This window comes from Alternaria triticimaculans (genome assembly GCF_023758025.1).
Source record: "Alternaria triticimaculans strain BMP 0046 chromosome Unknown scaffold_5, whole genome shotgun sequence".
In the NCBI taxonomy this organism is placed as follows: domain Eukaryota; kingdom Fungi; phylum Ascomycota; class Dothideomycetes; order Pleosporales; family Pleosporaceae; genus Alternaria; species Alternaria triticimaculans.
The window spans coordinates 613,740-635,174 of NW_026055962.1; the positions used below are offsets into that span (position 1 = coordinate 613,740).

Genomic DNA, 21,435 nt, shown 5'->3' on the forward strand with positions numbered 1-21,435 from the left:
GAAAAAGTTAAAACACTTGCCTCTTCTTGATAGTCTGTCATCGAGGTTAGCATGTGCGTAGTCAAAGAGCGACGGCAGTACATACGGGGACGGTCTGACCGCGGGGAACGACGGGGGCGAAGATGTTACCCTCCATGGCTACACCAAGGGAGAGGGGAACGACATCGAGCAGGAGGAGGTCGGCAGTCTCGGCGGAGGTGGCCTTTCCGGAGAGGATACCAGCCTGGACGGCGGCACCGTAGGCAACAGCCTCATCGGGGTTGATGCTCTTCTCAAGCTTCTTTCCGTTGAAGTAGTCGCTGAGGAGCTTCTGGATCTTGGGGATACGGGTGGAACCACCAACAAGGACGATCTCGTCAACCTTGTCCTTGGCGATGGCGGCGTCCTTGAGAACCTGGGCAACGGGGTCCAGAGTGCCAGCGAAGGCCTTCTGGTTCAAGTCCTCGAAACGAGCACGGGTAATGTTGGCGTTGAAGTCCTCACCGTCGAACAGCGAGTCGATCTCAACAGTGGTCTGGGTGGCGTTGGAGAGGGTACGCTTGGCACGCTCGCAAGCAGTCCGGAGACGACGGAGGGCACGGGCGTCACCGCTGATGTCTATGTGAGAGTTAGCTTCATCTTCAGAGAAAACAATGACAGCAACACCTAAACAGCGTTACAGCCTACATCAGGCTGAAAGAGTGCAAAGTAGGCCACCCGACGTTGATGTAGGCTCCAGGGTGTATTGCTCATACCTTTCTTGGTCTTTTTTGTGAACTCTTTCTTGAAGTGGTCAAGGAGGTTGGTGTCGAAGTCCTGTCCACCTGCAATGAAGTCAGTGTATGTTTCACATGTATTTCTGCAGCCAGAACTTACCCAAGTGTGTGTCACCGGCGGTAGCCTTGACGGTGAAGACACCACCCTGGATGTGGAGAAGAGACACATCGAAAGTACCACCACCGAGATCGTAGATGAGGACGTTCCTCTCCTTGTCAGACTTTCCGGAACCGAGACCGTAAGCGATAGCGGCGGCGGTAGGCTCGTTGATGATACGGAGAACGTTGAGGCCAGCAATGGCACCGGCGTCCTTGGTGGCTTGACGCTGGTTGTCGTTGAAGTAGGCGGGAACGGTGATGACGGCCTTCTCGACCTTCTTTCCGAGCTTGGTCTCAGCGACCTCCTTCATCTGTTGATTTTGTTAGCCATTGCCCCGCCATGCTGGTGTGTGCGCAGATCTTACCTTGACGAGAACCATGGCAGAGATCTCCTGGGGAGAGAACTGCTTGGTCTCACCGAGGTACTCAACCTCGACGAGAGGGCTGCCGCCCTGGTCAACGACCTTGAATGGCCATGACTTGATGTCCTTTGTGACGGTCTCGTCCTCGAATCGGCGACCAATGAGACGCCTGCGAAAGTCAGTCGGCTGATCGCGCGCGTGCGACGATGGAACGGCAGAACTCACTTGACATCGAAGACGGTGTTCTCGGGGTTCATAGCAGCCTGGTTCTTGGCCGCCTCACCGATGAGACGCTCCTCGCTGGTGAAGGACACGAACGAGGGGGTGGTGAAGCTACCCTGCTCGTTGGCGACTGTGGGCAAACATTGTTAGACAATGGTCTCTGAGTGCAGGAGTGGCGGCGCATACTGATCTCGACATTGGTGCCCTCGTAGTTGGCAACGCAAGAGTAGGTGGTGCCTGCGATATTGTTAGCACACACGCATCCCACTGTGGGGTAATTCGCGAATATTACGCACCAAGATCGATGCCGATGGCACCCTCGTAGACTTCGTCGCTCATGATTGCGGTATGTGTATAAGGAACAACCTGAAAAATTGAAGAGCAGGAAGGTGTTGGAGAGAAGGTGGAAAAGAGGGTTGGGAATCTTTTTCGCGCTTGCTTAAAGGCGAGCGATCAGAGAAAAATTGGCCTGGCAGGGATCTCTCGTAGTGTCGGCGAATGACGCTAGGCAGACTCGGTTAACCTGGCGCGGCGCTTATCGATACTCAATGAAAAACCACCCATCCAACATCGATATATCCTCAAGCCTCGGCCCGCTGAGAAAGAAAAGAGTCCGGACTGTGACATTGAGAAGGTGCCCCGCAGCCAAGATCTGACGGCTAGCGGGAAGTTTTGAGACAAGACCTGCCTATATCGTCCTCAGTCTTGTCAACCCACGCCGGTACACGCCCGGCGCTATCATCTGAAAATGCTTTGGAACATTGAGTGGTACGGTAGTTGTCTAGCAGACTGACCCCAACAAGCCTTTCTTGAAGTTGCGCCATCGTGTTGCCCCCTCGGGTCAAATCAATGGCCGCAAGATCCAAGATTCTGGTTATCTTCGTCGTGGCTTACATCCGCAGGGAGCTTACCCGGTATGCCTCTAGCAATATGATCTCAGGAACTTTTGGGGTGTTGAGTATCACGGTAGGTTTCCAGCGTAGTGGACCAGATTGCTTACTTGAGACGTCGTCTTCATAAATGGACCAATTTATTGCCCTTCTCCTCGTGTCCATGGGTTCCGGAACAAAGACCACGACGATCTTCGCGATAGATTATTTCCATGACCAGCGTAACGCTTCTTCTACCTATGGATACGCCTGGAGCCGTCATACAAATGTTTGTAACCCCCGGTTTGATACTTTCCGATCTTTCTTTCAAGGTCTTTCCAACCCCTCTTCTATATCTACTTCTCTAGTCCCAGAGATCCCGTGCAACCATCTCACCAACTACCACAAACCACGATGCCTCGCACCCAACCCTACTACATTGTCAGCATCGAAGGCAAACTCTCCGCCACCTTCACCCCCTGCGTGGTCGGCGTCTTCTCCACTCCTGCCCTAGCCGTCGCCTCTGTCAAAAACATTACACCACGTTGTGCGCGAGTACCTAATAGCTCTGAGCCCTGTGTTATAAGATGCGTTGGTGACGATAGCGACATCAAGATCGAACTCCAGCATAGCGATATAGTTGGCACGTCTATAACCCCTGCTAACACTGTCTTCCTGGCCATCGACGAATGTGGCGACAGTATCGTCGAAACAAAGATATCGGGCACGGCGCATGATGCGTGGGCAGCATGCGAAGCTATGAAGCGTAAGTGCGGTAACTACTGGAAGGATGAGATAGAATGGACTAATAACAGGGGATGTAAACATGGACAGGCGGAGTTCAACATAACGACCTCTAGCATCCCAGCGGAATCTGGAGACAAAGAGTCACAGCAGTTGGCTGGCTTAAGAACAATGGGCATGTTGCAACATCACTGGTATGTCAAGAAGGTCGTGGTTGACACTTAGGAAGAGTAGGAGGCTGCTTCCCTGGAGACGTAGATTCATGGTGGAAGAGTTAGTCTGTACAGCGGAATAGAGTTGCTGAGAAGGCTACCTTAGAGGACTATGTGAATAGTGCGCAGTATAGATGGAAATGTCGTTACCGGCCGGCATCGGCAGTGGTGAACTATTCAAAATATCTTCTTAACCTTATACTGGGTACTGCTTGTGCTTCGCGTCCATGTCTTCGCCATGCCCATCCTCCGACTGTTGCCCACACCCACTCTTCATTTTTCTCAGCCGTGTCCTTATGGCACAGCCTTCCTAGATATGTCGGAAGGTTAGAAGGTCATCTGAAGTTCTCGTCGCGAGGTGCGCAGTGGTATCGGCCCTTTCCTTCCTCCTTTGTCCACCTTTTGTGCCTTGCGGTTGCGATATGGATCTCAAACTCGGCCTGATCACCACAAGAGTCATTGCATATCGTGCAGTGGAAGGCCTCGTCAGAGATAGCCTTTTGTTGGTTGGCGTAGGTCTTGGAATAGTCTTTTACGTTCGCGGTCTTCTGAGATGCCTTGACATCCGGGGTGGCGTCTTCTCTCTGTTGCCTTGAGTACTTCTCTACAATTGGTCAGTATGGGTGACCGGATCCACGATCCTACATCAGAGAAAAATGTAGTGAAGACTACATGGTCTGAGAATAGTGCGTATGTCGGTTCGAGCACATCATGTAGGTGACAAGCTGGACAAAGTCATAGATTTCACAATACCACCGAGAAGCTGTATTCGTAGAAGCTCAGGGTAGAAGATGACCACATTCCTTGTTGAGAACTTCTGACAATGATACACCGTACTGCTTGGTAGGAGTAGCATCAAAAACGACAGTTTTACGATCAATAGCAAGCAACTTCCACGAATTGGAGGAGAAGTCAAGGCTGGCTGCACACAGAGTATCGCTGTCCATATTCGGTGATCATGAAATCTGCCGTAACGTCATATCCAATTCCATGCCCTCCGCCCTTCACCATGCCATGAACGCCCAAACACCAATTCCATGCTTTATCCTATCTTATGCCCGCCTTCCCAATGTAAACCCGATAATCCATGTCATGTCTTCACACTCAGACCGTCTCATCATGAAAGACAAAGTTAATATCTCTCGGCCGCTGAGTGTTGTACCTCACAAAGTTCTCATCTCCCTGCGGCCTCTCCTTCTTCGTGTTGCTCGTCAGCATACTCTGTAGACTGACGCACACGCTTTCGACGTTGTGGACGGGGGACCAGCCGGAGCGGTCGAGCAGGTCGAGGCAGATGATGCCGTTGGAGTAGATGTGTGGGTGCCAGGGTATGGGGTGGGTTTCGTCGCGGAGAAAGATTACTTCGGGGGCCTGTGGGGAGGAGGGTTAGCGAGGTTTGGTTGGGGGAGGGTGCAGGAATGGGAGGATGGGAGGGTAGGATGCTGGGTAGTAAGCAGTTAGTATAGAAAGGGAACACGTACCTCAATAGGATACTGCGGTGTAAAGCTAAACTTCAACCGATACGTTTCGCCCTGGTACAACGGATTCGAGTCCATAACTTGAATGTCCATGAGCCAGGTTTGGAAGTCGTCAGCCTTAATGAGAGTTATGCCTGGCGGGAGTTTTTCGTGCATCTATACGCCGTTGTGTTAGCGGCTCTGTCCCTCCGTGTGTGAATTTCCATATCCGTTGCCTTCACATCGTGGCCATATTGTGTGTGTGTAGGCTTCCGCGCGTCGATACGTGGAGTTTATAGGCGTCTGACGGGTGACAACGTGCTTCGACGGGCAACGAACAATGAACGAGAGGATTACGGTACCTTTGCGAGCTCCTATAACAGACATTAGCTTCTAGATCCTTTCATATGTCGCATTGCAGTCAAGCTCCATCCCATAGCTCAAGACCATAATAACATACCTTGCCTAACCGTTTCGACGCGAACATCTCGAGATGTGCAGCAGCAGCGCGCCTGTCAACCTGGGGTGTACGCGTAGGTATGTGTAGCTAACAATGTATCCTGGGCGGACTCAGAGTGAATGACGTGTATCGTAGTTTCGTTCCGAGGTAGCTGAACAGCTCACAAGCTTATGTGCAAGCTGCGACCCTGCAGGTGGAATGGACAACGTGTGGGGGAGGGGCAACCGCGCGCGTATCAGGAAGCAGCCTAGGATTCAGAAGCGGTCGGAAGTTTCGTTCGTATAATTGTAGTGAGCGACAGGGGAGAGGCTGGAAGGCACGAGGTAGGGGTGATAGGATGTGTGAATTGTTTGCGCGGTCGTTGCCTGATGTCTCGGTGCTCGGCTTTGTTGCGAGGGTTGGTTCACGCGGCGCGCCAGGGCGGAACGCGGCTATCCAGGTACATTTTGCTGTGAACCATCTGGGCATCCTCGTAGTTCACCAACCAGGCTCTTCAATACTAGATGGCACCAGAGATATCTGTAGTGTATACCGCATTCCCCAAATTCGTTATTGACGTAGGAGTATATATTGCATTAGGGATTATCTAGAAATCAACATTAAACACTGTGCATGTAGCAACACGAATCTGAGCCACCGCTGGCAATGAATGATTTGTTGAATATTCAAAATAGTATTTGATTGACCCATGATATCTCTCGCGCCATACGCCCACCATACCGTAGCTTTTCCTAGCCAAGTCATACACACCTGCAGACGACACTGCAACGAAAATCATTACTAGAAACGCGATGTAGAAGCAAGAAGAATACGCTCAGGAACGACACTCGAAGCCTACGAGTAAAATGCGCCCTTCTGGAAACTCTCAACACCCATATCGCCCGCCTTGCTGTCCACCTTCGGGGCAACCTTCTCTGGTGCCGATACTGGAGCTCCGGTCATGGTGGCAGTCCTGCTCGCGGCGCTGCTGTTCGTCATTGTCTGTGTTCTGCTACCAGCTGGGCTTCCGCTCTGGCTTCCACTGGTAATCTGTGCGGGTGTCTTGCGTTGAATAGGCTCGAGGTAGATGCCTGGAAGGTAGCCCATGCGTCCGTCTCTTGATCTGCACCTCCACCATTCTGATGCGTTGCCCATGGGATCGCTCTTGCTGAGCACCGCGACCATGTCTCCCTTCTTCACTGACAAGTCCATTGCGTGCATGTTGGCATTGGGTGTGAAGTCGTACAGCGCGCGGCAGAATTCGAGCTTGTTGGGGTCGAGCGGTTGCCCTGCCTGTGGGTTCTCGAGCATCTTCTGTTGCTCTTGGGCTTCTTGTGATCTCGCAAGCGCCTTGATGAGCTTGCCCATTAGGTAGGGCAGACCGAAAACAGCGAGCATGAAAACGATGAATGGCTTCTTGGAAGGCTTAGCGGGGGCTGGCGAGCCGTCGGGCATGCGTCCATTGAAGGCTGCGAAACTTGCGGGGGTGAGGGCGGTCGCATCTGCTGGTAGGGGTCGTCCGGTGAGCTTTGCGATTGCCGTTCGTATCCATCGCATTATTGTGTAGATGCCCAATACCGAGCCAAGCGTTTGTCGTAGGTTTCCGAACTGCTCTGCCACAGATACCATGGCTGCTGATGTTAGCATATCGCTGGAAGTTGGAAAGGGGCGGACGTACCGAAGAATGACGAATGTGTCGCCATATATGTGCTCTGAAGCATCTGGGCAAAGCCGCCGAATGCGCCGACAATGTTCTCAATCAGCTGAAAGGTCGCTGCTGTGCTCTGGCTGAAGGATTGCGTGAGGCTGCTGTTTGGGTCGCCCTGCATGCCTCCCATACCGCCGTACATTCCGCCCATGCCCATGCCCATACCTCCCATGCCGCCGTACATGCCACCCATACCGCCCATTCCACCGTACATGGAGCCGTAACCACCCCCCATGCTGGAGTAGGGCGAGCTGTAGCTGCTCATTCCTCCATATCCGCTGCTGTAGGGGGAGCCGTATCGGTTGTTCATGCTCGAGTAGTTGGACGCGTTGCGGTTCGCGACGGTGCTGAGTGAGTCTGGGACGGATGGTAGCGGAGGCGCACTCGAGGATGTGGCTGTTGAGGTGGGTGCTGTGCTGCTATTCGATCCAGTGAGGCCTGTGTTGTTGTTAGTCGCGGCGTCCCTGACGTATCGGATGGCTGGCGGACTCACCAACCGAGGCACTCGTCGCGCCGTTGCTCGTCTCCCAGGGCTTTGGCGGCGATGGCGCAGACATGTTCAAGTGTGTGCCTCCTCCGCGCTATGTGCGCAGTGCAGAAAGTGACTTCGCAGAGACGATGGCGGATGTCGTCAGCAAACGTCGAGAGGCTGGCAATTCGCGGCGATCGGGGCAGCGAGTTTTTGCGGGGAAACTGCGCCGGCCGAGACTGGCAATCGCTCAAGGGGCGGATCCGCGTCGACAGTGGCTGCACGTGAGCAGTAAGTTGGGCGATATATTAGATGCGAAGACGCGACGTTGGGTGTAGACGGTAATGGAGGCGATGAGTAGATGCGCAATGTCGTCGGCCGGGATGCGGCTGGTCGTCGTTCACGGACGCTGAGTCGCGAACAGACCTCGGTTTCTCGTGCCCGCTTGGGCAGGCCTATCCGTCAGCTTGCCACCACCACCATCGCCGGCCCACTCCGCTGCATCGCCCATGTCCGTCTTCAGATGATTATTGCGTTGCTTGTGAGCCTGCCTCGGTCGCACGTCTCACGTGTCGGGACTTCACAAACGATTTTCTTGTGCAATTCAAGAGCACTTCGGTTGTACTGCTAGGTGTATTGTTGCCTGTAAGATGTCTTCACACGAATATCTCAATCCTCCAGGCATAGAAAACATCCACTTCAGTCCCCAATAGCATACAGAGAATGCACCCAGCTATCCGGATCGTATGCCACCAACTTCTGAATCGCATCATTTGACATGCTCTCTGAAAAGTCAAAGTCGTCGTCCAGCACCAATGCCGTAATGTGCGGATAATGCCAAACAACCGCAAACTTCATCTTCTTCCCTACCGGTCTGCTGAAGTAATTCGAGTCACCACCCTCCAGATTGCCCTGCCGATGTATGGTCGACTTTGCGCGTTCGGCGCCTTTGCTGAGAAGCTCGAATGCGTCGAACTCGCCACAGCCCGTTGACCAGCATGAGCAGGGAACGTTGTTGCGGTCGTTGCCGTACTGGAGGATGCGAGGTATGGCTGCATTAAGGAACCAGTAGGCCGGGGCGTCAGAGAGGAGGCCTTGGTCCGTGCCTATGTTGTCGTGGTGATCCATTTGGAATTCGATGAAGAAGGCTTTTGAGGAGCCTGACCAGCCGTAGTGAGATGTCGCGTCTGGCCTCCAGTACGGGCAATCCGCGTCACACTCTTTATCGGAAAGGATCACAATCTCGTTCTCAGACGTCTTTAGCGTGCCTTCGAACGGCTGACTCTCAGCCGCTACTTTGTCACCCCGTGGAGTGACGTAGCTGAGCGAGTTTCCAAATGCACTGAACATGTCAGCTTCGAAACTTATGGAACGAGGAAATACTCACTAGTCAAAAGTACCAGACTTTTGGGGATCACCCAGGTTGGCCATGAAGCTGAGCCCGGTGGCTTGAGCCGGTGATGTAGACGTGTAGTATGCTATCCGCTTCCAATCTGAACCCTGCCTCTTCGAAATGGGCGATGGCGAGGGCGAAGGGATGTCAAAAGGTTGTCCATCTGGACGCTGTGATACTGGTAATGGGTTTTGTGGAGGTGACGGTGAGGGCGAAGGGATGTCAAAAGGCTGTCCATCCGGTCGCTGCGATACTGGTAGCGTCTCTTGTGGGGTAGAAGGTGAAGGCGAGGGTACGATAGGCTGTCCATCTGGGCGCTGAGACACCGTCAATATGCCTTGCATCGATGATGGCGAGGGCGAGGGGAATTGAATAGGTTGTCCATCTGGCAGCTGCGACACCGGTAATATGTCTTGTGTTGATGACGGTGAGGGCGAAGGGGAATCGAAGAGCTGTCCGTCTGGACGCTGGGACACTGGTAATGTGTCTTGCGATGATGATGATGAGGGTGAAGGGATCTCGAAGGGCTGTCCATCTGGATGCTGTGACACTGGTAGCGTGTCCTGTGTCGATGATGTTTCCGGTGCATGTTTTAGCGTTGGCGTCGGACTGACGTAAACCTGCCCATTGGGTCGCTGAAAGATGGGTTCGGGCTCTTCGTTTTCAACGCAAGTACAGTTCGGCTCTGGAGGTGTAGAGCCAGAGATCGATACAGCACCAGACGTTGGTAAGCACGGCAGTGGAGGACCTATGTAAGTTGTGTTTGGTCCAGACTGTGTAATACCAGTCGGGGAACAGGCCGCGTTTATGGTCACCGTCCGTGTCACTGTCGTCGAGACGCACCTGGACGATGTGGTGCATGCATCCCTGTTGAAAAGGCTGGGCCGGCCAAAAGATGTCGACTGTGTCAGCATAGTAGTAGGGTTTGTAGCCACTGGTGTCTCTGGCTGCTCCAACGATCGCCGACGGTTGTAGAAAGGTACTGTAGTTCGCTTCCCCATAGCGCGCGCGTCACCAGGTAGTTGGTATACGGCGAGTTGAGACACGTTCATCGGCCCGCGAAGGTGCATGGACACCTGATCTTGTCAGCGATGTAATAACTGGAGCCCGAGTCAAACTATACTTGTCCGAACAATGGTGTCAGTGGTCCTGCGCTAGGATAGTCGACACGTTCATGACCACAGGTACCAGTCTTTGGATCGACTGTAGTGGTCCGATTGTAGGCACCAGGCTGGCTGATGTTGCGGTAGGTGATGGCCCAGACCTCAGAACAGTACCAGTTGCCATCAGAGGATAGTTCAGCGGTACCGCGACATAGCTCTTTGGCGGTTCTGCTGTAGGCGAGAGGGAGGAGGATGACTGCGCTTAGTATTGTATGCTTCATGCTGAATAATTGAAAGAGGCTATTGTACGAGCAATGGGTTGCGGGATGTGTATGAAGCGTGAAAGAAAACGTTGGAGTGAGGTAGGGTTGTGATGATCTGGCACAGGATCCATGGCTGTATTATTTATTGATATATTTGACTATGGCGTGACGACATCTAGCATGCGGAAGCCACGAGCAGTGTACGAGAAACCGCGTACGCGTGAGTCAACAAGAAAGTGCGATCTGACCGAGGCTGAAGGCGACAACAACCTAATGTAATTGAAAACTGCTTCTTGTAAGTCCATGTCGCCAGTAAAGTATCATGTAAATAAAGAAGTTGATAAGATCGCATATCAGAGTATAAGTTGAATGCACTGGCAACGCCCTTACGGGTGTGCCTAAAATAAGAGGTGCCAAAAGTATGGGTTGTCATCATTGTGCGATGAAGAAAACGGCAGAAGTACATACCGAGTAGTAGATCCAGGAGGAAGCGCAAGTAGAGGTGATCTGTATGTCTATTTCTTGTTAGCACTGGTCGCTCGCAAGATTTCGTGCAGTAAAGCAGAGATGACACTTTTCAGAATAGAGATTTATGCACCGGCGAAGTTCCGAAGAACCCCGCCTAAAATAAGAGGCGTCGAATGCACTGGATCTCATCATTGTGATGGAAGGGAGGAACTGGGTTGAACTTACGTTGGGAGTGAGCTGCTGTAGCTGGCTTAGGGTAAGCAATTCCGAAAAGATATCAATTGTGATCTGATGCGCGATCATCTAGCTTCAACATAGCCGAGACAATCGCTGTTGCACGCCGAGGTCAATGTTTTGACATCGTGAGGTGCAGAAGACGAGGTTGGTCGTGGCAGACTTTTTGTCAGGCAGGAGCTTTGACGCTAGCCCACGCACGGTCCACCACAGACCTAGCCGAGCCGCGAGAAATTGGAGTCTTCGATCGCGAACTTCAACCCACGACAAGCCCACCACCACGTCTCCGTACTAATCGACCAGGTCGCCATCCGGAACATTCATTCAATATGGGTCGTCTTCACAGCAACGGAAAGGGCATATCAGCCTCCGCCATCCCCTACTCCCGCAGCCCCCCGGCGTGGTTGAAGACCACCCCCGAGCAGGTTGTCGACCAGATCTGCAAGCTCGCGAAGAAGGGTGCTACACCATCTCAGTAAGACAATCGCTTGGAAAGGAATACACACGGGATTGGTCGGCTAACACAATCCCAGGATTGGTGAGATCCTCCGTGACTCGCACGGTGTCGCTCAGGTCAAGGTTGTCACCGGCAACAAGATCCTCCGAATCCTCAAGTCGAACGGTACGATTGCCCTATACACATGAAAGCGCATGTCGACACAGCTCTGCTCCTCGTGAGCATCTGCGCGCTATACAAAAATGCATTTGTTGGTCTAGGCTAACATTTTGCGCTTAAGGCCTCAGCCCCGACATCCCAGAGGACCTCTACATGTTGATCAAGAAGGCCGTTGCCGTCCGCAAGCACCTTCAGACCAACCGCAAGGACCGCGACTCCAAGTTCCGTCTCATTCTCATTGAGTCCCGTATCCACCGTGTAAGTTTACCCAGACTCTACCATGTCAAAAGCACTTGCTAATCATCTCCAGCTCTCCCGCTACTACAAGACCGTCGGTGCCCTCCCCCCTACCTGGAGGTACGAGAGCGCCACCGCCTCTACCCTCGTCGCATAAGCAGATGTCGGATTGGTGTGGATGGTAGTCGTCGTGGTAGACATTTAAGTGGAGTTTCACGGGCATGGATGCTTTGCGGATACCTAGCAGGATCACGATATGGAATGAATCAATCAAAAGCATCACCTCGAATTGAAATATACCCAATTTGCATTGAAAGTGTTAAAGTCTGAAAATTGCTTGTTGTAATGTTGCTTGACTTGGGTATCATCCTGACGCCGTCTTATACTTCTGGTGAACATCTGCCATGCGCTTGAAGTCGTCCCATATGGCTTGTCCTTCGAAACATGCTACCCGTCCAGTCATCGAGCTTGGCAGATATACCGCAAAGCTCACCGCCCAAACGCGCATGCGCATGACAGTCTCCTTCTTGTCCATGGGTGCTTGAGCGAAGCTGCTTATGTGACTGCCCATCCACATAGCTACTTCATCTTCACCTCAAGTTTCCTATCCTATCCTCCTCCCCACCCCGTCATCCCATCCCTCATCCTCCACAGGCCCATCACGTCCCCTCAATCTCCCTACTCTTCCCCGCCAAAAACTCACTCAACCACTTCAACGGCTTCTCCGGCTCCGCAGTAGCAAGATGTTTCATCGCCTCGAGCAAATGCGGCGTCACATGCTGGTTCAGATACACCCGCGTGGGACTACCATGTGGAATGGGTTGTGTGGGCGCTTGAGCGGTGGGGTGCGGTGAGTTGCGCGATGAGGCTGCGGGAGTAGGTGTCGGCGCTGTGGTAGCGGTCGGTAGAGTTGGCGCGGAGGGCGGTGCGGGCGTGGAGGTAGAGGGTGTGGGCGGGACGGTTTGGACGCTGGGTTGGTGGGTGGGTGTTGAGGCTGAGGCGTCGAGGGTGGTGGGCTTGATGGGTGTGTTAGTGAGGGTTTGGTGAGTGATGTGTAAGGAGATCTTACCGCTGGTGCTGAGCCTGAATCTGCCATTTCTACATCTGCGGGCTGTTCTGTAGGTGCTTGTTGCGCGTCGCCATTTGTGAGCGCTGGGTCGATGTCGGGGTTTGCGACGGCTGGGTTGGGAGATGGTTCTGCCATTTTTGAAGCTCGGGGTAGTTCTTCTGGATGTTTGACGCGAATTGGCGCGGTTGGAGAAGGTGAGAATCGGTGTTTGTGGCGTGAGGATGAGGAGTTGGACTTTCTTGAAAGCGTCTTGGTAGCTTGAGCTTCGAGCGCGATTGATGTTCGGGCTAGCCTCGGCGTCTTGGAGCTTTCCTTCACTTTTGGGGGTGGCACCACCACGACCTTCGCTTTTACGAGAGCACAGTTTATATACCAGAGTACGTTTTGGAGACTTCAAGGCCGTTATATCAAATACAGAGTTACGCGTCACAGCAATGACTTTGCCAGATACAAGTAAAAACACGCGAACTTCACACAATCCCATCATGCGACCAGTGTTTTGCACTTGAAAACAGATGATATGATAACTATCTTACAAGCTCGTCTTCTTCGAATCAAACAAGCAAGGAACCAGAACGCCCTGCTACAGAAATGCAACCATCTCGAGACTCTCTTCATCATGCATTGCTCGGCCGTAATCCATATATATCCTCACTCGTGTTCATCCTTCATCTGCATCATCAACGTGTGCTCCTACGGCATTGCGTAGCTGCAGCCATACGCATAAAGCGAAACCAAAAAGAAACAAAGCGCAATAACAGTAACTCATAGAAAAAAAGCCGTGTCACGCGGACCATTTAGACCGTCTTCACACACGATGCTCGCATCCACCTATCGAGATCTTCGCTCAGAAGCATACCCCACATTCGTCGAAACAGTCGTCTTCATATCGTTATTCGTAACCACACTGTTGGTATCCCACGTCCCCGCCTCGGAAATAGCCGGGCTCGTCTGTCTCCTTGGTGCCCTCGGCCTCTCAGAACGGTGGTAGGACTTGTTCTGGGACACCTGCGTAGCAGTAGCAGGCCCGTTGTTAGCGTGAGTGATCTCACTGCTTGTGTCCCAGGTGCCGGAGTCAGACCCGTCGTCAGAGAAACTGTGGTGCTCGTGCTGCTTTCGGAGTTGCTCGACTCGCTTGAGCTGCTCGAAGGGGCCGGGTGGGTAGCTCGATGGGCCAAGGTCGCTGAATTGCGCGGAGGGGTAGGGGACGTTGGTGGACACTGTTGTGGGAGGCGCACGCTGAGTGACCTCACTAGCGGTGTCCCATGTGCCGGTATCGCTGCCGCTCAGCCTTCTCAGCTGGCGGTGCATTATGCTTGAGTAGGGGACGTTGGTGGAGACGGTCGTGGGAGGCGCGCGATGAGTAGTGATCTCGGTGTTGGTGTCCCACGTCCCAGTGTCGGAGACGTCATCATCAGACGCGTCATCGTCGGACACGCTGGGTCGTCGTAGCTGTCGAGGAGGCTGTGTGAAACGAGGGGTGTTGGTAGAGATAATTGTAGAAGGAGCGTTGTAGGAAGGGTAGGGCACGTTCGTAGACACGGTCGTAGGGGGAGCACGGTGGGTATTGATCTCAGTGTTGGTATCCCAGGTCCCAGTGTCAGACACTTCATCGTCGGAGACCTCCATCCTCATTGAGTTGCGAGGTGGTGGCATAGACCATCGTTCCGACTCGTCCACGTGTTGTTCCATAGGGTAGGGCACATTGGTCGATACGGTTGTGGGAGGCGCACGTTGAGTGACCTCACTGCTGGTGTCCCAGGTACCGCAGTCGGAAATGCTTCGTGATCGCTTCAGCTCCCAAGGCATTCCTGTAGGATAGGGAACGTTGGTCGAGACCGTGGTCGGTGGAGGACGCTGACTGATCTCAGTGCTCGTGTCCCAAGTGCCAGCGTCAGAGATGCTGCGTTGCCGCCGTATCTCCCTGGACTCTCGCTTCAACTCTTTCGAGTCTCGTCTTGAGTCGTACATGAAAGGATAGGGTGCGTTGGTCGTGATGGTTGTAGGCGCAAAGTCGTGAGTCATGATGCTGTTGGTATCCCATGTGCCAGCATCGGAGATACTCCTTTGTCTCTTGACCTCTCGTGATTCTCTCTTGGCCTCCCTCGACTCTCGGGATTCTCTCGTCAAGTTCGATTCCTTGGTTGAGTCCTTGCTGCCTCTTTCCTTCCTTCTCTCGCTCTTCACACTCTTCTCGGAGTGTCTAGCGCTGCCATGAGAGCCCTTCACCGGAGTGTTGGGATACAAAGCTTTCATAGCAGCACCACGCGTCTCGTACACATAACGAGCCTTTTCACGCTCGGTTTTATCCGAACGGTCACTCTTCTCTGTCCGATGGCTGCGGCTGCTCTTCTCGGTTCGCTCGCTCTTGTCTGTTCGTTCGCTCTTGTCTGTCCGCTCACTCTTGTCTGTCCGCTCACTCTTCTCGGTACGTTCGCTCTTATCGGTGCGCTCACTTTTGTCGGTGCGCTCACTTCGATCTGTGCGCTCGGTATCGGCAGACTTGGTCGTGCGAATGCTTGCCGCATAACCGCTCTTTCTGCGAGTGTGATCCGGTCGAGGAGTGATGTCAAACAGCTCGTCCTCGATGGCGTGTTCGGTAGATCGGCGAGTGTGCGTAGAGCGGCGTCGCGAATGCGTGGTAGAGGTTGACGTAGTTCGCGTACGTTGGGGCACCAGCGTTTCGATCTCATCGATGGCATCGAACATGTGAGACACCGTGTCTACCGGCGTAGGAGCTCGCGAATCGGGATGCTCGTGGATAGTGTCATCCGTCGTAGTCCGTGAGAAGGACGGCGGTAGGATTGCACTCTCCACAGACTGGCGATGGCGTATGGCTTCCGCGATTTCTGCAGCCGTTGAAGGTATGTCAGGCTTCGACGCAGGTTTCGGCGGTGGTGGTGGAGGCTTCTTCCTTGCACTCGGAGCATGTGAGGGAGCCAAACTCTCGACAGGCATGCCGATGAAGTTCCTGGGCGACGTAAACACGGACGTCGGGGGCGCCGGCGGACGTGAGAAGGTAGAGCCTGGAGGTGGAGGCTTCATCTTGTCATCCGAGGAAGGATTAGAGAAGAGGTTCAACGCCCGCTCGATAGCCGAGAGCTTCTTGGGCTTCTCTGGCTTCTCCGGTGACATCGGACGTGACACTGGAGATTCCTCATCCGTATTCGTCTCGGCTTTCGTCGGAGATCGAGGGGCGGGGGGAGAGGGGGGAGGTGGTATCGGGTCGCGAGGAGGCGGGCAAGCCTGGAAAGCCAGCGTGTTAGCCAAGTGATCTGAAGCAGTCTTTTCATCTTACGTAGATCTCGATATATCGCGAGCCTGTCAGAGGCTGGGTGAAGGAAGCTCGAAAGCGGTGCTAGGAACGCTGGGGTAAGGTGAACACGCGGGTGGTGTTACGTACCGGCGGCGGAAACTTGCCCTCGTCAGTCGGACTCGTTAATGCAGTGGTATGGGGAGGCAAACCAGCAGATTTGAGCTCCTCCATTCTCGTCACAACTGGCTCTGCATCATCATACAGAGCCAGCCCATGGTGGAGAATGCAGCCTTCGTCACGCTGCTCTTCGTTGTTCTGGAAGATCTCGTGCTTCGATTCGCGGTATACAACCGGGAAGATCCTGAGTAACAATTGTCGTTGCGAATCAGGAGGAGGTGGGTCATCAGTCGCTGAGCCTGTTTCTGGGCTGTAAGCTGGCCAGAACTGGTTGCTGGTAAATTGATGTTCTTCGTCGTGCAGCGCAGGCATGACGGCGGTGATCATTTCGCGCTCGAGACGAGCAAATCTCCATGTCTCCGCAGCGACCTTCACGATGCGCTTCACGGCGATCTTGATGCCTTCCTCCTCTTTTGGATCAGCAAAGTGTCGGATAGCGTTGACGATCTCCTCGACAACGGTTCCGGCAGCAGTATTGATGCGCTGCTTCGCGCCAGTGCTGGTAAAAGCAGCAAGGAGTGTTTGTTGTCGCCAAATCGCTTCTTTGCGCGTGCTCTTCTCGCGAATGTGGTGGCTCATCGAGGAGAAAAGAGAGTCGGCTTTGTCGTAGCGGCGTCCAAGACTGAACAGGAATGGGCCAAAGACACGGAAAGTAATGAGCTTCGATACAGTGTGGGCGATGTATGCGGTTCGGACTTGTCTGGAGGCAATGCTATCACCAAGGAAGGACGGTAGGTTGGACGGCACTTGCGCAAGATCCTCCGGCGGCGGCCTTACTGGAAGGTGAACGAAATGGGTTGTAGCAAGATCGATGATTTGCCTTTGAAGCTGAGTGAAGGATACCAGGCTAGACGCGATGATGTTAGCGAGCGACTCTGTACTGAACAAAGCGACAGTGAAGGGACGCGATAACAAACATCGCATTACGCGAGCGGTAGACGAGAAAGACAGTGTATGGCAAGACATGGTGGCTTCCGTTGCATCATCACAGCCGCCGGCCAGAAGATAAGCAACTGATCTCGGTGCACTTCATTGTCCGTTGAAGGATAACGAAGCGCACCCAAACCGACCACCATCAACCAACACTGGCGGCAATGCGGCCCCTGCTACCATCGTGCCGGCATCAAGAGCGAATGTGCAAAACTGGGAATCACTTACTAGTAGCTGTCGCCCTTGCTCTTGATCTCGGCGATGTCACCATAGCATTCCATCATCTTCTCAAGTCTAGACTTCTCCGACTCAAGGTTGCTGGCAACGCTTCTGATGACCTCCTTCTCCCTCTGACTCTCGGCTCTGAGTTGGTCGAACGAGTTCATCAGCTCATCCTTCTCTCTCGCCAGTTGATCGGCTCTCGCTGCTTCTTCCCCAGCCCGGCGATCTGAGTCTTCTCGCATCTTCTGAAGGTCGTCGCGCTCCCTGATGAGTTCTTGCTCTCGGTCAAGAGCTGCCTGAAGCTGAGCCCTGAGCTCAGCCGCCTCAGCAGCATCTTGCCCAGCTTGCTTCAGCTTCTTGTCGAATTGGATAGCAAGGGCGATCTTCTCCGCATCGTGTTTCGTGTTCGTGGCCTCCTTCCATTCGTCGAAATCTCTCCATGCTCTTTCCCTCTCCTCGGCAGAGGTCCTCTCCAGCGTGCGATGCACATCTTCCAGCTCTTTGTACCTGTCCTCCCACGACCTCATGGCTGCATCCAGTACCAACTTGGTCTCTTCGGCGTCTCTTCTAGCTTTCTTGGTTTCAGCAATCAGCTCTCGGAGCTCTCTGACTTGCTCTTCCAGATTCCCGATCTGAAAGTGTAGTCTGGTTGCCTCGGCTGAATGTCTGTCTTCCAAGTTGCGAATCTTCTGCTTCAGCTCACCAATCTCACCATCCTTTGCGCGGAGTTTCTGCTCTTGCTCAGCAGTTTGCCGACGAAGCAGGTCCTCCCTAGCACGCAGTTGGTTGTGAGTCTCTTTGTAATGCGCAAGTAGAACGTGCAGATCAGTCTGCGGGATATGTGAGAGTGCGTCGCCAGACACGTGTTCGATTGCAGGTCGACTGGCTAAAACATGTGAATGAAGGTCTCTAGAACCAGAGGAGTCCTGTCGATGATGTGGGCTGCCATAAGGAGGGTACCCGGGTGGGTATTGGCTCCATGATTCCTGGTAGGGAGGGGAGGAAGAATGCGACGAAGGGCCGTAAGGATTGGGGTTAGGCGCGGGATAACCCTGCTGACTCATGCCGTAGGCATGATCTGGGTAGTGGTGAGGCGGCTGGGCTGGCGGGGCATAGTAGCTGGGATGATAATTTGGTGGAGGGGCCGGATAGGTGGGCTCAACAGGCACTCGGGATGCAAAAGCGCTACGTGGTTGATGTGGGCCTAAGTGGGACCGCGACACTTCATGCGCTTCACCGCTAAATGGACGCCTCGACGCTATCCTGTTTTGTACTAGAGCAGAATCTGAATCGTCGTCGCTGTCAAAGGTGGGAGCGTGTCTAGAGGGAAACATGTAGTTAGTATCGTAATCCATCAGAGTTCGACCAGGAACCTTATGTATCTCGAGCATGTTCGCTTTGGGTCCGGCGTCGTGGTTGACGGTCGCCGAAGAAGCGCCGAGCGACTACCTCACCGGACTGAGAAATGGAATTCACATACCTTGGTCGAGCTTTACTCATTGGCGGGCTTGGGGCCGCAGGTCTGTTATCCTCAATGAGCTGTGCCACAGCATAAGGCTTCGGTGCATGGTTTGGACCCGCTTCGTGTGTTCTAAGCTTCGGTGCATGTGGCGCGAAAGATCGATACGATCGAAATGGTCGATCAGAGACTGGAGAACGATCGTGCATGTCAGGTACTCCCGAAGGAGGTGACGGAGCACGTGCTGATTCGATCATGGATCGGCGTGCGATGAAGGGTATCTCGGCTTGCTCACGTGACTCGTCCTGGGCCAGCCGTTCCAACCGTTCTGCTTCCTCTCTCTGCTCTTCCGCAAGGACATCCGCAGCTGCTCGGGCTTTCCTAGCAATTCGAGCCTCCTCGGCTCTCTCACGTCGTAGTTGTTCCTGCCGGAGTTCTTCCTTCTCTTGTCGAGCACGTTCGGCAGCAGCTGCAGCCTCGACCTCTTCCTTCTCTTTCCGAGCCTTTTCGGCGACTGCAGCGGCTTCGGCCTCTTCTTGGATCTCTGCGGCCCTCCGTTCTTCTTCCATTAATGCCAGAAGCTTCCTCGCTTCGACAATCTGCTCTAACTTCTCTTGCTCGAGCCTTTCACGGGCCAGTCGCTCTTGTTCGAGCCTCTCGGTCTCCTTATGCTGCTCTTCCTTCTTGGCTCTCATGGTTTCCAGAGCCCGTTTCACGGCTTCAGCAGCTTCCAGCTCTTCTTGGGCCTCTCTTGCGCGTCGCTCCTCCAGTAGTCTGTTGGCCTCGGCCTCCTTCGCTAACCTCTCGTGCTCGATTGCTTCTTGCTCCAATCTCTTCAGTTCTTCTCGCTGTGCGTCTTCCTGGAATTGGGCGGCCTGCGCTAGCGAGGCAGACTCTTGAGCCTCAGCCGCGGCCGCTGCTTCGGCCTCAAGCCGCGCTTGCTCTCGGTCGGCATGCTGTCTTGGTACTTCGTCTTGGGCAGCTACGACGAGCTCTTCTATCGGCTCAATGTGGGCATCTGTAGACGAAGTCTCGGGAATAGACTCAGGCTGTGTGATTGTCTCAGGGGCTTCTGATGCTGATATTCCTTCGACAGGCGCATCTGGTAGCCCGACGTCCACCGACCGTTCGACTGCTATTGGAACGGCCTCAGGCTCTGGTTCTGGTGCTGATAGATCCTCGACTGTAAAAGCTTCGATGATGTCGTCCTCATCACTCCCAGCTGACACCACTGATGGAGCCAGAGGTGCAGCGGGGGCCTCTGGCGCTTCTGGCGCTTCTGGTACTTCCGGTGCTTCTGGTACTTCCGGTGCTTCTGGTACTTCCGGTGCTTCTGGTACTTCAGGCGCTTCTGGTACCTCAGGTACTTCGGGAGCCTCTGGCGCTTCTAGGACTTCTGGTTCCTCTGGTACCTCTGGTGCTTCGGGTGCTTCGGGTGCGTCTGGTACTTCTGGCGCTTCGACAGCTTCTGGCGGTTGCGATACCTCTGGTGCTTCTGGCACTTCCGGCGCTTCGATAGCTTCGGGAGCTTCGGGAGCTTCAGGTACCTCTAGTAATTCAGGCACTTCAGGTGCCTCTGGAGCTTCTGGTACTGTGGGTGTGTCTGGAGCTTCGGGTGCCTCTGGCACTTCCGGCGCCTCTGGTACTTCAGGTGCTTCCATTATCTCTGGTGCCTCTGGTGCCTCTGGTACCTCGACTATCTCCGCCGGATCTTGCTCAGCTCCGTTCTCATTGAGACCGCCATCCATCTGGTCTATCGGTTCGATAGCTTCTTCCGCGGTGGTAGTAATTACTTCAGGTTCTGCTTCAGGCGCTAGCTCCGCTGTAGATTCTTGTGGCGGGAGTGTGTCTTCAACCGGCGTGTCTGCTGGTTCAATAGAATCTTGAGTTGGAACAGGGTCTGGCTGGGGCGTGGACTCTTCGTCTAGTTGTAGGGGCTGCTGTTCCTCCGGAGTATTTTGCTGCTCTGCATCGGGTTCTGGGTCGTGCGCGTCTCCAACCCAAATAACCGATGACTCTTCATCTTCTGCTGTAGTATGATGCATGTCTTCAGCGCTTTGCCCGGCAATCTCTGACTCCACGGCCTCGGTAGTATCCGCTGGCGACCCAGATTCCTGCTCTTCCCCCATAGGTGGATCTAGCTCTGCAGCAGGTATGATCTCAGTGGCCGGTGCCTCTGCAGCCTCGTCTGGTATAGTCTCTATGGTCTCAGGGTGTTGTGAGGGTGCAGATGTGGACTCTTCCACCAGCGTGGGAACCGTACCCTCGTCGGGCTCCACTTCGGAAGCGGTTGGCATGGACTGCTCCCCGGACTCTGCTTCTGTGGCTGATTCCTCTGCTGTCAATGGAGCTTCAGGCGCATCAGGAATTGGTTCCGCAGCATTCGTTGGCACGTTGTCAGGTGGAGCAACGGGCTCCACCGGTTTCTTGCTGCTTTTCTTCTTCTTTGCCATAACGGCCGCCAAACGTGATAGTTCTTGTAAATAGCGTTAAAGGCAACAAGAACTCCCGAATCCTGCGCTGGAGTTTGCGCTTCTCACGTTGAGCTCAGATACTCGCAAAAATTAAAAAGGCGCCTGTTAACGGAGCATGACGACGGGGAACATGTCAAAAAACAACGAGCACGCGCGAAATCAGCATATAAGGAATGCGGCAGTGAAAAGAATGGAAGA

General features: G+C 53.8%; 7 protein-coding genes across 7 annotated transcripts; 1 reads left to right on the plus strand and 6 right to left on the minus strand.

The window, feature by feature from the left end:
* Positions 1-7: 7 nt before the first annotated feature.
* SSB1 (Heat shock protein ssb1) lies at positions 8-1,777 on the minus strand (the record flags this gene model as incomplete). Its single annotated transcript, XM_049365149.1, has 8 exons — positions 8-34; positions 86-597; positions 735-803; positions 856-1,165; positions 1,220-1,385; positions 1,442-1,568; positions 1,625-1,675; positions 1,735-1,777. 8 exons carry the CDS (start codon positions 1,775-1,777, stop codon positions 8-10), a joined length of 1,305 nt encoding a protein of 434 aa, XP_049222950.1.
* Positions 1,778-4,367: 2,590 nt separating this feature from the next.
* On the minus strand, positions 4,368-5,207 carry J4E78_004521 (uncharacterized protein; the record flags this gene model as incomplete). The annotated part of the gene is made up of 4 exons (XM_049365150.1): positions 4,368-4,634; positions 4,745-4,897; positions 5,083-5,094; positions 5,181-5,207. 4 exons carry the CDS (start codon positions 5,205-5,207, stop codon positions 4,368-4,370), a joined length of 459 nt encoding a protein of 152 aa, XP_049222951.1.
* Positions 5,208-6,014: 807 nt separating this feature from the next.
* Positions 6,015-7,424, minus strand: J4E78_004522 (uncharacterized protein; the record flags this gene model as incomplete). The annotated part of the gene is made up of 3 exons (XM_049365151.1): positions 6,015-6,790; positions 6,838-7,305; positions 7,361-7,424. The coding sequence occupies 3 exons, from the start codon at positions 7,422-7,424 to the stop codon at positions 6,015-6,017; spliced, it is 1,308 nt and encodes a 435-aa protein (XP_049222952.1).
* A 611-nt stretch (positions 7,425-8,035) lies between these two features.
* J4E78_004523 (uncharacterized protein) lies at positions 8,036-10,113 on the minus strand (the record flags this gene model as incomplete). The annotated part of the gene is made up of 3 exons (XM_049365152.1): positions 8,036-8,678; positions 8,742-9,292; positions 9,853-10,113. The coding sequence occupies 3 exons, from the start codon at positions 10,111-10,113 to the stop codon at positions 8,036-8,038; spliced, it is 1,455 nt and encodes a 484-aa protein (XP_049222953.1).
* Positions 10,114-11,126: 1,013 nt separating this feature from the next.
* Positions 11,127-11,807, plus strand: RPS13A (40S ribosomal protein S13-1; the record flags this gene model as incomplete). The annotated part of the gene is made up of 4 exons (XM_049365153.1): positions 11,127-11,272; positions 11,331-11,419; positions 11,535-11,671; positions 11,724-11,807. 4 exons carry the CDS (start codon positions 11,127-11,129, stop codon positions 11,805-11,807), a joined length of 456 nt encoding a protein of 151 aa, XP_049222954.1.
* Positions 11,808-13,550: 1,743 nt separating this feature from the next.
* Positions 13,551-17,118, minus strand: J4E78_004525 (uncharacterized protein; the record flags this gene model as incomplete). Its single annotated transcript, XM_049365154.1, has 2 exons — positions 13,551-15,965; positions 16,123-17,118. The coding sequence occupies 2 exons, from the start codon at positions 17,116-17,118 to the stop codon at positions 13,551-13,553; spliced, it is 3,411 nt and encodes a 1,136-aa protein (XP_049222955.1).
* A 191-nt stretch (positions 17,119-17,309) lies between these two features.
* J4E78_004526 (uncharacterized protein) lies at positions 17,310-21,216 on the minus strand (the record flags this gene model as incomplete). Its single annotated transcript, XM_049365155.1, has 2 exons — positions 17,310-18,075; positions 18,785-21,216. The coding sequence occupies 2 exons, from the start codon at positions 21,214-21,216 to the stop codon at positions 17,310-17,312; spliced, it is 3,198 nt and encodes a 1,065-aa protein (XP_049222956.1).
* Positions 21,217-21,435: the final 219 nt, after the last annotated feature.